The sequence below is a fragment of the Lactuca sativa genome, chromosome 8 (genome assembly GCF_002870075.4).
Source record: "Lactuca sativa cultivar Salinas chromosome 8, Lsat_Salinas_v11, whole genome shotgun sequence".
NCBI classification, from domain to species: Eukaryota; Viridiplantae; Streptophyta; class Magnoliopsida; order Asterales; family Asteraceae; genus Lactuca; species Lactuca sativa.
In genome coordinates, this window is record NC_056630.2 from 325,854,353 (window position 1) to 325,870,130 (window position 15,778).

Sequence of the window (15,778 nt, forward strand, 5' to 3'; positions counted from 1 at the left end):
AGGTACATCTGGGGGCTGACACAACCCACCAAGGGAAATGTCTTGGCTGCTAGACCGACTACATTTGAGAGCGCCAAGGATCTAGCACAAATTCTAATCGATAATGGGGTTGATCTAGACGAAGTGGCAGCTGTTTCTGAGCCACATAAGGAAAGTGGTGGGAAAAAGAAGAAATCATGGAACAAACGCAAGGATCAGTCTTCACAGGATCCCTCCAAGAAACAACAAACAGTGGCAGTTCATGTTGTTACTGCTCCTGCTGCTGCACCAACTACTGTTCCAACCACCCAAACTCCTACCGGTGTTTATGCTGGGAAACTACCTTTGTGCAACAAGTGTAACTTCCATCATCACGGACCTTGTCGTGAGTTGAGTTGCAACAGCTGTGGGAAGAAGGGTCACACAGCTCGATACTGCAAGGTGCTAGCCCAACCCACCAACCAGACCGCAGGAGCAGGTTCTAGTCAAGCTTGTTATGGATGTGGAGAGGTTGGGAATTTCAGGAGAAATTGCCCCAAGACAACGACTAGCGGAAATACAGGGAGAGTTTTGGCAATGGGCCAGAATGAAGTGGTCGGTGATCCTACCGTTGTTACGGGTACGTTCCTCCTTGACAACTCTCATGCATGCATTCTTTTCGATTCTGGTGCGGAAAGGAGTTTTGTTAGTCATGCATTCAAACACCTAATCAAATGTAAATCCCAACCTTTAACCGAAACGTTCACCGTTGAGATGGCCAACGGAGAGAAAGAGAGCACGAGCGACATATTCATAGGATGTATTCTTACCTTAGGCAATCATTCCTTTCCTATCAATCTTATGCCTGTATCTATCAAGAGTTTCGATGTCATTATCGGTATGGATTGGTTGAGCCCCAATCGTGTTGATATCCTTTGTTTTGAAAAAGCTATTCGCCTCAACCTTCCCTCTGGCGAAGCCCTCGTGATTTATGGTGACAAACTTAGTTCGAACCCTCGTAGCATCTCATGCATAAAAGCTCAGAAGTACCTACGGAAGGAATTCTATGCGTTTCTAGCTCATGTTGTTGATGGGACGCAAAAAGTTAAAGACCTCGAGAGCATCCCCGAAGTCTGAAACTTTCCTGATGTCTTTCCTGAAGATCTCCCAGGAATTCCTCCCGAACGTCAAGTCGAGTTTCGTATCGACTTAATCCCCGGAGCTACTCCTATAGCTAAGTCTCCCTGCCGTTTAGCGCCAGCGGAGATATAAGAATTATCTCCTGTTTGAGGGTCAGAAACTCCTGGGCCAATCGCTTCCTCTCCACCGGGGGGACGTACTTATCACGGAACATGGCGGTGAACCTCTCCAAGTCACCGCGGCAAGATCAGCAGGTGAATAGTGCGCTGTAACAAACTTCCACCAGTCCTTCGCTCCCAAGCGAAGCTGGTTCAGCGCGAACCGAACCCTCAAATGCTCCGGGCATGAACACGTATAGAAGCATCCCTCAATATCATAAACCCATCTCATCGCAGCAATTGGATCCTACGTCCCATCAAACTCTGGTGGCTTCGTGTTGCTGAACTCTGGGAACAGCAACGCATCACCACCTTGAGGTCTGGCAGTAGCAACAGCTGCGGTAGCTGCAGCCTCAGTAACCGATACGTATCTCTTATCAAAAGTCTCAATCAGCGTGGTCTTAATAGACCCGAACATCTCTGGAATCTTTGCGTGGATGGCAGCAGCCACCTCCTCATGGATCAACCTACGGATCTCCTCGTCACTGACACCACTGCTCTCAGGTGTGTGGTGTGTCCCAACCATGATGTCTTTCTGAAATACAACACAAAATATCAGAGACTCGCTCGAGCGTACACACACTCGATATCCCATTCCTACTCGATCCCTGGTACCCTAAGGATTCTTACTTGGGCTGCACACTGATCTGGTGTCTTCAGTAGTACGGGCCCAATACTACCATCCACACCGCATCAGTATTCACCCCAAGTCCTCCTCCTTGGATTCCAAATCCCAAGTACTCTACTCTCACTATGCATAGTCTACTCTAGCAGATCGCTCATAGCTCCTCGTTGCTATCTACTCACTCTCAAGCATCTCCTAGCAGCAAAACCCCTAGGCTAAGGCATCACAAATCAGGCCACCCTAGTCCTAATAAGAATACATAGCCTACTCTAGCATGCATAACACGTTATCTCATATCTCATAACACATAATATAAGGGTATTTTGGGAAAATCACCGTTCGAGCGCTGGTTGATCATACACACTGCTCTGCTCTTCTATTTTCAAAACTTTTACTATTTGAGAAAAATTTGTGATTTTATTTGAAATTCTCTCAAATCCTCAGTTTGAGTTCAGATACGCCCGAAGGTGCACCCAAATCCCTCAAACCAAGGCTCTGATACCAACTTGTAACACCGTAAATTTCAAAACAATTTTTCACATTTTTAAAAACATATTTTCATTCATAAACATTATAAAATCTCATCGTTTCACATATCAATCCAAATAACATATCCCAAGATCATAATGTATAAAACTCCTCGTGTGTGTACTGATCATGTCGGCGCTTTCCCGCGATCCTCACTGGTACCTGAAACACATAACACCAGACACTGTAAGCATAAATGCTTAGTGAGTTCCCCAAAATACCACATGCAACACATATTATCCACTCGAGGCTATAACTCTGTATGACCCTCTGGTCAAAGTGTTACAGTGGGACCCTCTAGTCCCATAACTCTGTGGACCCTCTAGTCCTAACTATGTGGACCATTCGGTCCTAACTCTGTAAACTCTGAATCACCTATAGCACATAATCATATAGATAACACATAGCATACAATATACTCTGTCACATAACTCTAATTACCACTCTAGGTAAAGTATAGTGAGAAGACTCACCTCGGTAACGTGGTAAACCTCGAACTCTGAAATATTGCACTAGCCTCCGCCTGATCACATAAATAATTACTCTAATTAATACAACTTCTCCAGGCTAGGCCAACCCCTCTATATAAGTTCTCTAAGAAGGGTAAAAGACCATTCTACCCCTCTAATGGATCATAAGTCCAAACAATGACTAAACCATAAAAGTCACCCAAAGTCAATGGTCAAACTTTGACCCGACTCGTCGAGTGCACTCGCGTTACTCGGCAAGTACATGCGTGTCCTCTTCGCCCCTGGTCCTCACTCGACTCGCTGAGTCAACCCTTTACTCAATGGGTCATCACAGGTCGCGAATCGCAGGGCAACCCGACTCGACTCGTCGAGTCCCTTATGAGCTCGGCGAGTTCCTCCGATGACAACTCTCATCTGACCTCTTAAGGTCAGATCTGCTTCTCTAATCTATAGATCTGACTTCCCCACGACCAATAACCACGTAAAGGTCGAATCTTGACCCACATGCAACGTGTACAAGGCTTATCTTGGTGAAATTCCTTCTAACATGGCAACCTAGTCTCCTTTCCTCCACAAACCATCATAAAGCAGAATGGGGAAAGCTCTCTGGACCTCTATGGATCCAGATCTAAAGTCTAACATAGAAAGGGACCATAAACTCCACTTATCAAACCGAAAAAGGGCTATAGAAAACCCAAGATCATGGATCTTAGCCCAAAACATAAAGGGAGTTCGATTTGATACCTCAAACGTGTAGATCTGAACTTGAAAACCCTGGATCCACAACTCCCTTGACCTCTTCTTGCTGGAAATGACTTCTCTTTTGCTAAAACACACCAAAATCGAGCAATATGGCCTTAACTCACTCTCAACTCGCTCAAGCTCTTAAGGGGAACTCTCTCTGGACAGGTAGCCGCACAAGAGGGTTATAAGGTCCTTTAAATAGGGCTCAGGTCCGAGGAATAAGGGTTTCAGCTTACAACGCGGACGCGTCGAGTCCACCCTTCCCGGCTCGTCGAGTCCGTTCATTAATCCAGTCAACATTCGCGGCCCTACTCGTCGAGTCCCTCTCTTTTCTCACAAATAAATGAATAATAATAATACATGGAATACCGGATGTTACTAGTACTCTCCAAGAGATCAAGATCTCAACTCATTGGTCCAAAAAGGGCACATGGCTTAATCATTAAGCACTTAATCTTGAAGGTTTCTTATCTATCAATTCCAAAAGGGTTCCTAGCATCATTACTAACATAACAATCCATGATTTACATATATGCATGTCCAATGCATGTCTTGAACTCCTATTAGGACAAAACAAGGGCTTTATGACCAAGATTTCATGCATGACACCAAAACTCATTCCTACTTCAGATCCAAAACACCAAAATACCCCAAATGGTATGGAGATTCATAAATTTGCAAACTTTATGAGATCTCACCACCCAAGCTCATCAAGACATGAAGAATAATGGACAAAACTAGAGATTTAGCAACTTAGCAAGGAAAAAAGTTGAGTCTTGGACACTCTCCAATGTCCATCAATATGCTAGAAGATGAAGATGATGCTTGCAAGTTGAATCTTCACACCAAAGGCTTCCTTCTCATTCAAAGACCACCACAAATACCAAAATGAGTTCACAAATGTAATAGATGTTAGGGTTAGGGTTTCTGATCTTGGGAGGGTGACGGAAGCTGAATGATCGCGAAACCCTAGCCATAATGTCCTTTAAATAGGGCCAAAAGCCAAAAGGTTTGGGTTTCCTCCAAAAACAATTGCCACGCCATGGCGGGTCATTTAATTCCCACAATCATAAAAATACCACCACACCATGGTGAAGCCCCACCATTCTGTGGCCACCCAAAAAGTGAAAGATTAACATTCATAAATTAACTCATACATGGAACGGGTGTTACACATGTCATGGTCTCCTCTAGAATGTGCCCCGTTGACTGCATGACAAAAAACAGATTTCCAGATTTAACTCATCTAGCCATCCTACTTATAAATTCTAATGCAAATCATTTTACTCAACGACCTTTAAACCAATGTCGATACACTTCAAATGAACATAAGATAGATCCCTAATGAATCATTTCCTTGGAATAAACATCAAATTCTAAAATCATATCAAACCTACAAATGTATAAATAATATTAAACCACATTGATCATAGATGGTATTAAACAAATAAACCATATGTACACACACTAAATAACCGCATTGCTTTCTATATGATAGTTAAAGATGGTGGTTTAGGTAGTGGCGGGAGAATGGCGTGGTGGTAACGGCTAAGGTAACAATAGTGGTGGTAGAGGATTAGGCAACGGAAAAGGTCATGAATGTAGTGGTGGTTAAGGTGGGTGAAGGGGTGGAGGTGGTGACAGTGGAGATAACATTGGCGGTAACATAGGTGGCGATGGCAACGAAGGAGGTGGTGGTTGAAAAAGTTGTTGAAGAATATTACATAAAAAAGAATATTGTTGATTTTTTTTAGAGTTACAAGATCTATCAAATTTAGGCTTTATAGATTTATATTATTTTGAAACATAATCTTTAATATAAAAATAAAAGACAAACCTACATATATGGTCTATGTGGTTAGCAAAAAAATTAATTATAGGTCATTTTAAGGAATTTTGGACACGAAGGGATCTTTTCACATTTAAAACAAACACGAAAAATCCTTTTGTCTAATGATTTTAACTCTTTTCAGATAAATCACATGTGAAATGACATATTTGTTCTTCCTACCATAGTGACCATTTATGTAATTTTGCCTATTATTTATTATTTTATATATATATATATATATATATATATATATATATATATATATATATATATATATATATATATATATATATATTGTGGATATATTGTTTAATGTTTTTCTTACAACTTTTTGACGTTTTGTTAGAGTAAATTTTAATGTTTTTTGACGTTCTGTTTGTTTATATATATATATATATATATATATATATATATATATATATATATATATATATATATATATATATTAAAGATTTCATGGTCAGTGTAATTATAATTCGTAACATAATTAACTTATAATCATTTTTTCCTTTTTCTTTTGTTCGTTAATATATATATATATATATATATATATATATATATATATATATATATATATATAGTGCCATTTCCTGATTTCCCCATCAGATCCAAGAAACAAACCACGAAAACCTTCATCAGGTTTTTTGTATCGCCAGTGCTAGGATCAATCATGGGAAGCCTTGGACACCGGCTAATAGAGGTTTGTGATGACAACTCTTTATATCATCTTCTTGATTTCTTTTTCCAACGTCATTGACAACCTTCTTCTGGTTTCCAATGAGGTTTGCGTTTTTGGGTTTGCGTATTCTTTTTTAGATTTATATTTTTGGGGTTTGTTCTTTCCTGATGAAACTCAAAAGTTAGAAATCGAAATCAAAATGAACCTAATTTAGGTATGTTCTATCTTGATGATGTCGATGACTAATTTTAGTTTGCTGATTATCTTGGCGGATATCTTTGGGGAAATCATAACCTATAAACCAGACCTCAAAGCCCATGTGTTCATCCTATAATTGATGAAGTTTGTGTTTGAATCAAAATCATTAGAACTAAGACTGTTATGTTGTGGATTCTTCTGGTCATATTAGCTCTTGGTTATTTTTTCATCTTCTAAAATTTTGAAATCTACTGAAGCCGATCAAATTTCTGAAATCCATTGATATGCATCAGGTGATGGATCGATTTGTATATGACCAATCAACTCTTCCTCTTGCAACCTAAGCAAATATGACTAACAATCTTGTAGTTCTTAATCTCGTGGGAAATCAACTTTGGTATAGTGGCATTGAGCGACGATGGTGGTGGTAAGGGTGAAGTAGGGTCGTTTCCAATTTAATAATAAAGAACTTAATAAAATAAAAGTATAAAAAAAACAAAAAAGAAATGGTAAAAATATCATTTTATTAGGAATTTAATAGCTTCCAATTTAGATTTAACTGCTTAAGGACGATCTGTGTAATATCAACAAAAGACAAGGACCAAGTTTGTCTATTTTTTATGAAGTTGGACTATATATGCTTATTACACTCTACCATATAGTCCATTATTGTAATTTTCTTAAACAATAATAAATAATAAACAAATTTATATAAATGGTCCTATGTCAGAAATAAATTACATAAATTGCCCCTATGTTGAGATGACAAATGTCTTATTTCACATGAGAGTTAATTGAACAAGTAAACATCCTTAACAAAAATGACATATCATGCTTATTTTACACATGAAAAATATTCTCCATGCCTAAAGTTACTTAAAAGACAAAAATTATCTACGCCTAAAATTCCTTAAAAAGACAAACGGTGGTTTTTTTTTTTGCTGGAATTCGCCTAAAATTCCTTAAAAAGACAAACGGTGGTTTTTTTTTTTGCTGGAATTCCAGCAAAAAAAAAACCACCGTTTGTCTTTTTAAGGAATTTTAGGCATGAAATTTTTTTGTCTTTAAAAGGGTATTTTAGTCTTTTTAGTTTTTCGATGGACCAAAACCACAAGCAAACTAATTTAAAAAGACCACCAATCCCAAAAAAATCGAGGAGGCTCTAATCCACGAGAATGTAGCGGTTGTCAATGACGTTGGAAGAAGAAATCAAGAAGATGATATAAAGAGTTGTCATCACAAACCTCTATCAGCCGGTGTCCAAGGCTTCCCATGATTGATCCTAGCACTGGCGATACAAAAAACATGATGAAGGTTTTCGTGGTTTGTTTCTTGGATCTGATGGGGAAATCAGGAAATGGCAATATATATATATATATATATATATATATATATATATATATATATATATATATATATATATATATATATATATATTAACAAACAAAAGAAAAAGGAAAAAATGATTATAAGTAAATTATGTTACGAATTATAATTACATTGACCATGAAATCTTTAAATATATATATATATATATATATATATATATATATATATATATATATATATATATATATATATATATATATATATATATAAACAAACAAAACGTCAAAAAACATTAAAATTTACTCTAACAAAAAGTCAAAAAGTTGTAAGAAAAAACATTAAACAATATATCCACACACAATATATATATATATATATATATATATATATATATATATATATATATATATATATATATATATAATAATAATAATAATAATAATAATAATAATAATAATAATAATAATAGGCAAAATTACATAAATGGTCCTTATGACAAGAACAGTTTACATAAATGGTCATTATGGTAGGAAGAACAAATATGTCATTTCACATGTGATTTATCTGAAAAGAGTTAAAATCATTAGACAAAAGGATTTTTCGTGTTCGTTTTAAATGTGAAAAGATCCCTTCGTGTCCAAAATTCCTTAAAATGACCTATAATTAATTTTTTTGCTAACCACATAGACCATATATGTAGGTTTGTCTTTTATTTTTATATTAAAGATTATGTTTCAAAATAATATAAATCTATAAAGCCTAAATTTGATAGATCTTGTAACTCTAAAAAAAATCAGCAATATTCTTTTTTATGTAATATTCTTCAACAACTTTTTCAACCACCACCTCCTTCGTTGCCATCGCCACCTATGTTACCGCCAATGTTATCTCCACTGTCACCACCTCCACCCCTTCACCCACCTTAACCACCACTACATTCATGACCTTTGTCGTTGCCTAATCCTCTACCACCACTATTGTTACCTTAGCCGCTACCACCACGCCATTCTCTCGCCACTACCTAAACCACCATCTTTAACTATCATATAGAAAGCAATGAGGTTATTTAGTGTGTGTACATATGGTTTATTTGTTTAATACCATCTATGATCAATGTGGTTTAATATTATTTATACATTTGTAGGATTGATATGATTTTAGAATTTGATGTTTATTCCAAGGAAATGAATCATTAGGGATCTATCTTATGTTCATTTGAAGTGTATCAACATTGGTTTAAAGGTCATTGAGTAAAATGATTTGCATTAGAATTTATAAGTAGGATGGCTAGATGAGTTAAATCTGGAAATCTGTTTTTTGTCATGCAGTCAACGGGACACATTCTAGAGGAGACCATGACATTTGTAACACCCGTTCCATGTATGAGTTAATTTATGAATGTTAATCTTTCACTTTTTGGGTGGCCACAGAATGGTGGGGCTTCACCATGGTGTGGTGGTATTTTTATGATTGTGGGAATTAAATGACCCGCCATGGCGTGGCAACTGTTTTTGGAGGAAACCCTAATCTTTTGGCTTTTGGCCCTATTTAAAGGACATTATGGCTAGGGTTTCGTGATCATTCAGCCTCCGTCACCCTCCCAAGATCAGAAACCCTAACCCTAACATCTATTACATTTGTGAACTCATTTTGGTATTTGTGGTGGTCTTTGAATGAGAAGGAAGCCTTTGGTGTGAAGATTCACATTGCAAGCATCATCTTCATCTTCTAGCATATTTATGGACATTGGAGAGTGTCCAAGACTCAACTTTTTTCCTTGCTAAGTTGCTAAATCTCTAGTTTTGTCCATTATTCTTCATGTCTTGATGAGCTTAGGTGGTGAGATCTCATAAAGTTTGCAAATTTATGAATCTCCATACCATTTGGGGTATTTTGGTGTTTTGGATCTGAAGTAGGAATGATTTTTGGTGTCATGCATGAAATCTTGGTCATAAAGCCCTTTTTTTGTCCTAATAGGAGTTCAAGACATGCATTGGACATGCATATATGTAAATCATGGATTGTTATGTTAGTAATGATGCTAGGAACCCTTCTGGAATTGATAGATAAGAAACCTTCAAGATTAAGTGCTTAATGATTAAGCCATGTGCCCTTTTTGGACCAATGAGTTGAGATCTTGATCTCTTGGAGAGTATTTGTAACATCCGGTATTCCATGTATTATTATTATTCATTTATTTGTGAGAAAAGAGAGGGACTCGACGAGTTGAGTCGTAGACTCGTCGAGTAGGGTCGCGAATGTTGACTGGATTAATGAACGGACTCGACGAGTCGGGAAGGGTGGACTCGACGAGTCCGCGTTGTAAGCTGAAACCCTAATTCCCCGGACCTGAGCCCTATTTAAAGGACCTTATAGCTCTCTTGTGCGGCTACCTGTCCAGAGAGAGTTCCCCTTAAGAGCTTGAGCGAGTTGAGAGTGAGTTAAGGCCATATTGATCGATTTTGGTGTGTTTTAGCAAAGGAGAAGTCATTTCCAGCAAGAAGAGGTCAAGGGAGTTGTGGATCCAGGGTTTTCAAGTTCAGATCTACATGTTTGAGGTATCAAATCGAACTCCCTTTATGTTTTGGGCTAAGATCCATGATCTTGGGTTTTCTATAGCCCTTTTTTGGTTTGATAAGTGGAGTTTATGGTCCCTTTCTATGTTAGACTTTAGATCTGGATCCATAGAGGTCCAGAGAGCTTTCCCCATTCTGCTTTATGATGGTTTGTGGAGGAAAGGAGACTAGGTTGCCATGTTAGAAGGAATTTCACCAAGATAAGCCTTGTACACGTTGCATGTGGGTCAAGATTCGACCTTTACGTGGTTATTGGTCGTGGGGAAGTCAGATCTATAGATTAGAGAAGCAGATCTGACCTTAAGAGGTCAGATGAGAGTTGTCATCGGAGGAACTCGCCGAGCTCATAAGGGACTCGACGAGTCGAGTCGGGTTGCCCTGCGATTCGCGACCTGTGATGACCCATTGAGTAAAGGGTTGACTCAGCGAGTCGAGTGAGGACCAGGGGCGAAGAGGACATGCATGTACTCACCGAGTAACGTGAGTGCACTCGACGAGTCGGGTCAAAGTTTGACCGTTGACTTTGGGTGACTTTTAGGGTTTAGTCATTGTTTGGACTTATGAGCCATTAGAGGGGTAGAATGGTCTTTTACCCTTCTTAGAGAACTTATATAGAGGGGTTGGCCTAGCCTGAAGAAGTTGTATTAATTAGAGTAATTATTTATGTGATTAGGCGGAGGCTAGTGCAATATTTCAGAGTTCGAGGTTTACCACGTTACCGAGGTGAGTCTTCTCACTATACTTTACCTAGAGTGGTAATTAGAGTTATGTGACAGAGTATATTGTATGCTATGTGTTATCTATATGATTTTGTGCTATATGTGATTCAGAGTTTACAAAGTTAGGACCGAATGGTCCACAGAGTTAGGACCAGAGGGTCCACAGAGTTATGGGACTGGAGGGTCCCACTGAGACACTTTGACCAGAGGGTCATACAGAGTTATAGCCTCGAGTGGCTAATATGTGTTGCATGTGGTATTTTGGGGAACTCACTAAGCATTTATGCTTACCGTGTCTGGTGTTATGTGTTTCAGGTACCAGTGAGGATCGCGGGAAAGCGTCGGCATGATCAGTACACACACGAGGAGTTTTATACATTATGATCTTGGGATGTGTTATTTGGATTGATATGTGAAACGATGAGATTTTATAATGTTTATGAATGAAAATATGTTTTTAAAAAAGTGAAAAATTGTTTTGAAATTTACGGTGTTACAAGTTGGTATCAGAGCCTTGGTTTGAGGGAGAGAGAGAGCGAGAGAGAGAGAGAGAGAGAGAGAGAGAGAATTGTTGACTAAGTTAGAGCTGACTGGGTTAGAGACTGACTGAGTTAAAAGTTCTTACCGAGTTAGCTTCTGACTGAAACTTGCTATTTGATTTTACATCTGACTGACTGTACAAAATAACTATATTACCCTCAAACAATAATTTTTATAATAATTCTTTTACTACCATAAGAAACATGAAAATTTTGAAACAATTCTACAGCAAAAGTCCAAAAACTTGAGATGAATTGACGTAACTAATTTCCATCCTTGTCTTTTTTTCTTTGCATCATTTTCTTTTCCATTATCAGTGGCAATGGAATCTTCATCAATTGGGATGAAACAATTCTACATCAAAGTCTGTTTTGAAAGTTATCATGCTTTGCTTTACGAAATTATTGGATTCTATAATTTTGTGTACTAATAAGTCACTTGCTTTAGAACATCCAATAGTAAAGATATAAACTTGTAATGGTAAAACTATAAACTTGTAATCAAGGAAGAAAACATAAAATCTGTCATCTGTAGTTAAAAAAACAAACTGATTTGAAGTTACATTAGGTGGAGATCAAGAATAAAGGAAAGGACCAATAGTGGTGACCAATGCGGTAGGTAACGATGAAGGTGGTGGTCGACAAGGAGGGTGACAACAACGGTCAGTGGTTGAAACCGGTGGTCGGATACAACTTGTGAACATAGAGGCGATATCTTCATAATAAGGAAGTGGGGGAGCAAGGCAACAAGCCAATCGAGAGGAAGAAAGCGTTAAAGGCAGTGTTGTAAAAATCGCCGAGTTGGCTGATTACTCATCTGAGTATTCGCTACTCAGCCCCTTACCGATGCGAGTTACAGAATCCGAGTACTTTCCGATCGTCCCTTATTGAAGTGAGCATTATTGTAAAAATCGACCAACTCAGTGATTATTATGTATAACATACTTAATGATTTATTATTTAACACACACACATGTGATTATTACTACATATATATCTTAAATTTTCAATAATTATTCACGAAGTAGGCCCATTGTGTGTTTTTCGGTTTTTGTATATTCACATGTATCTAATTTTATTATATATTTCAATCTACTTATTATTTTAACTTATGATTTTGATATACTAATTTCCTTAAAAATATTTTTACATGAATTACCGAATCTGAGTACTCCCCGAGTACTCGCTACTCGGTAGTCGGCCGAACAGATACCGAGTAGCGAGTTGTACAACCATGGTCGAAGGCACAAGGGGTAAACAAGGATGATGACACAATCAACTATATTTTTCCTAAGGCCGAATCAGTGGTAAACAAATCGGGTAAGAGGCCTCAATGTGGTTATATCAAACATACTAACTATGGGCCGAGTCAGCCAAAGTATTTGATTGGACCGGTCAAAGCAAATCAAAACATGGAGAGAGAAAGGTATTTAGTTTTTTTTTTAGTTTTTCGAATTACCAAAAGCAAATCAAAACATGGAGAGAGAAAGTTTTTAGTTTTTCGAATTACCAAAAACCACAAACAAAACCAGTTAAAAAATAAAAATGACGAATAATATGGAAATACATGTTACTGTTTTGTCTACTAAATGCATAATTTAAAAAAAATAATTAAAAAAAAAAAAAAAAAAACTCCACCAAATATGAGTTAGGCGTTGACGTTCTTAAAGTCATGACCCCTACTGTATACTCAATGTAACCGCCCACATGGGATTTCCTCAACACCGCCGCCCAAAACCTTCTTCTCGATTATCGACACCTCCTTCCTTTCGGTGCGATAATGTTTTTTATTCTTTGCCGTTTATTTGTTTATTACCATCTTTAATCATTGCATTGCATGACACACTTACGTCTCCAACTTAATTTAATTTGGTGGTGGCAGAGACAAATAATGCAAATTGCAAACAACAAAAAGAAAAAGGAAAAAAAATTATAATTTAGAAAAATCACAAATAGTTTGAAGCTAATCAAATTAAGCTAAATTGATTTCACATAAAATCCTTAATTCAATCTTTCAGCATAAATCCGGTTAATCAATTATTTTACTTCTTCAAAAAGCCAATTACATATTGCGTAATATGGACCTTTCTTTGTGATGGTGGCCGGTGGGCCAGTAAATGTTATGTGGACCTCATTACACTTGATCCAGCCCAATTTAAATAAAAAACCCTATTTCCCTCCTTTATAAATAACAATCCTCCTTCATTTCTGAGTTTCACCTCATAAACCCTAACTCCATAACTAAAACAATTGCTTGCAGCTGCAGAAATTTCAACGTCGGAGTTTCTGTAGTTGCAGCGATCAAGTTAACCAATGGCTCGCTCTATCTCCACTGCTAAAACTCTATCTTCTTTAATCGCTGATCACTCTTCTGCTATTGTCAGGTCATCTCACTCATACTTGATTTGTTGTTTTCGTTTGCTTCTATTTTATGCTTTGAGAATTGTGATTGTAGTTCAAGAGTTTTTTTTTGCTGATAATGAATTGAATGTTTTCTACAGGCGCGGATATGCATCGGCATCGCAGGGTGGCGTATCGGAAGCAGCCGTGAGGGGGAGTGTGGTTACGATGATGAAGAAAGGAGGTGAAGACTCGACGAAATCGACTGCGTGGGTTCCAGATCCGGTTACTGGTTACTACAAGCCTGAAGGTCATGGAAACCAGATTGATGCAGCTGAGCTTCGTGAATTGCTTTTGAAGCAGAAAACTCGTCGAGACTAAAAACATACGTTGATTCAGGTGTCCGAATGAATTACGAAGATCGGTTTCCTGCCTTGGGATTGCACAGGAGGATAGCGAACAATGGATTCATGCAGTTTGCCATGGAGGATCCGATCATACTCAGATGGATGAGTTGCGGCATAATTATCTATATCTGTATTTCACTATCGTTGTCATAAGTTGTATGTTTTAAATAAGTCTTTTACTTGTCATGGTGATTCGTATTTCTTGACCTTTATGCTTATTTCTCGCAATATTTGTTTGGTGATTTTGGCAAACATTTATTATAAAGCTTCCAAAATATTATTCTACATTTTAACCCAATTTGTTTGATTTTTTAACAAAAGTTCTCGAATTTTTAATTACAACTTTGCTTTTCATGTTTCATAGTAAAATAGTTTTATTTTTTTGGAACATTACGTATTTATTTTCTGTTTAAATTGTCAATTTGGTTCAATAAGGTTTGTAACTTTTATGGTTAGCTTTTATAACAAAAGTTCTCCAATTTTTAATTACAACTTTGTTTTTCATGTTTCATAATAAAATAGTTTTACTTTTTTGGAACATTAGGTATTTAGATTAAATTGTCAATTTGGTTCAATAAGGTTTGTATAACTATTAATGTATAAATTGTTGTGTATAGTAAAAAATTGTTGTGTACAAATCATTTTTTTATATTTTTACTATCTTATAAAAGAAATCACACTATTTCTAAAAATAATTTGAATATAATAATATTATTTTTTTAAGACGTTCAAATCATTAAGCTAATAGTACAAGTAGTCATCAATAAAATAATATTAAATTTTAACATGTGTTTTGAATCCTTATATTTCTCAACAAATTCTATCTCCTTTCCTGAATTTCGGATAATTTAAAATTTGAAACCATCAGAAAATACATGTTGATTCAAATATCCCTTATGACTCTTTTTTAACAGGTTTTTATTTTAATCTTTACTTGTAATTGATTTCATTATTTTTAATTTTTTGTATTTTTATCTTATAAATATATTGGATGAACGCTTTATTATATCAGGTTTGTTCCTAAAAAGGTTTTTACTATGTTTCTTTAATGTGTTGGCTTTGTAGGTTCAAAAAACTCAACCAAGAGGGCCAGTTAGAGCATTGTATTATCATTAATTTGTATATTTTGCATCTTACTTTTCCAATAAAGAACGGTTAAACACAAGATTTGACATGATTAAGGTAGTCTGTATATTTTTCATCTTGTTTAGTCCAAAAATGAAACCTTTTTCATCATTGGTCCTTATAATATCAAGTTTTATCACATGGATTTCCTGATTACGGTGATTATTGTTCTTATTATAAGGTTCTATATAGATTTTGTTCAATATTTTAAGGTTTCGAGAACCTAAATCAATATGAATCTTTGAATTACATAACATCGTTGAAAATGTTTTAATTTGTGACCAAAGTTGGTTTAAAATCACAATGAACAAGTTGACACCTGAGTATTTTGGCCTTCTCAAAGGCCTATTTATTGACTTTTGAATCACAACATCTGATATTCTAAAGGTTTATTTTTATAAACTATTATTTA

The 15,778-nt window shown here is 36.6% G+C and overlaps 1 protein-coding gene across 1 annotated transcript; it reads left to right on the forward strand.

Annotated features, from left to right (window-relative positions):
- Positions 1 to 13,705: 13,705 nt before the first annotated feature.
- LOC111911554 (protein SENESCENCE-ASSOCIATED GENE 21, mitochondrial) lies at positions 13,706 to 14,526 on the forward strand. The gene is made up of 2 exons (XM_023907311.3): positions 13,706 to 13,878; positions 13,996 to 14,526. Exons 1-2 carry the CDS (start codon positions 13,808 to 13,810, stop codon positions 14,213 to 14,215), a joined length of 291 nt encoding a protein of 96 aa, XP_023763079.1. The 5' UTR covers positions 13,706 to 13,807; the 3' UTR covers positions 14,216 to 14,526.
- Positions 14,527 to 15,778: the final 1,252 nt, after the last annotated feature.

What these genes read in the sequence shown, in the direction of transcription:
- LOC111911554 (XM_023907311.3), top strand. Translation starts at nt 13,808, where the DNA reads ATGGCTCGCTCTATCTCCACTGCTAAAACTCTATCTTCTTTAATCGCT. An exon ending in CACTCTTCTGCTATTGTCAG is followed by an intron (nt 13,879 to 13,995) that starts GTCATCTCACTC and finishes TGTTTTCTACAG; the next exon opens with GCGCGGATATGCATCGGCAT.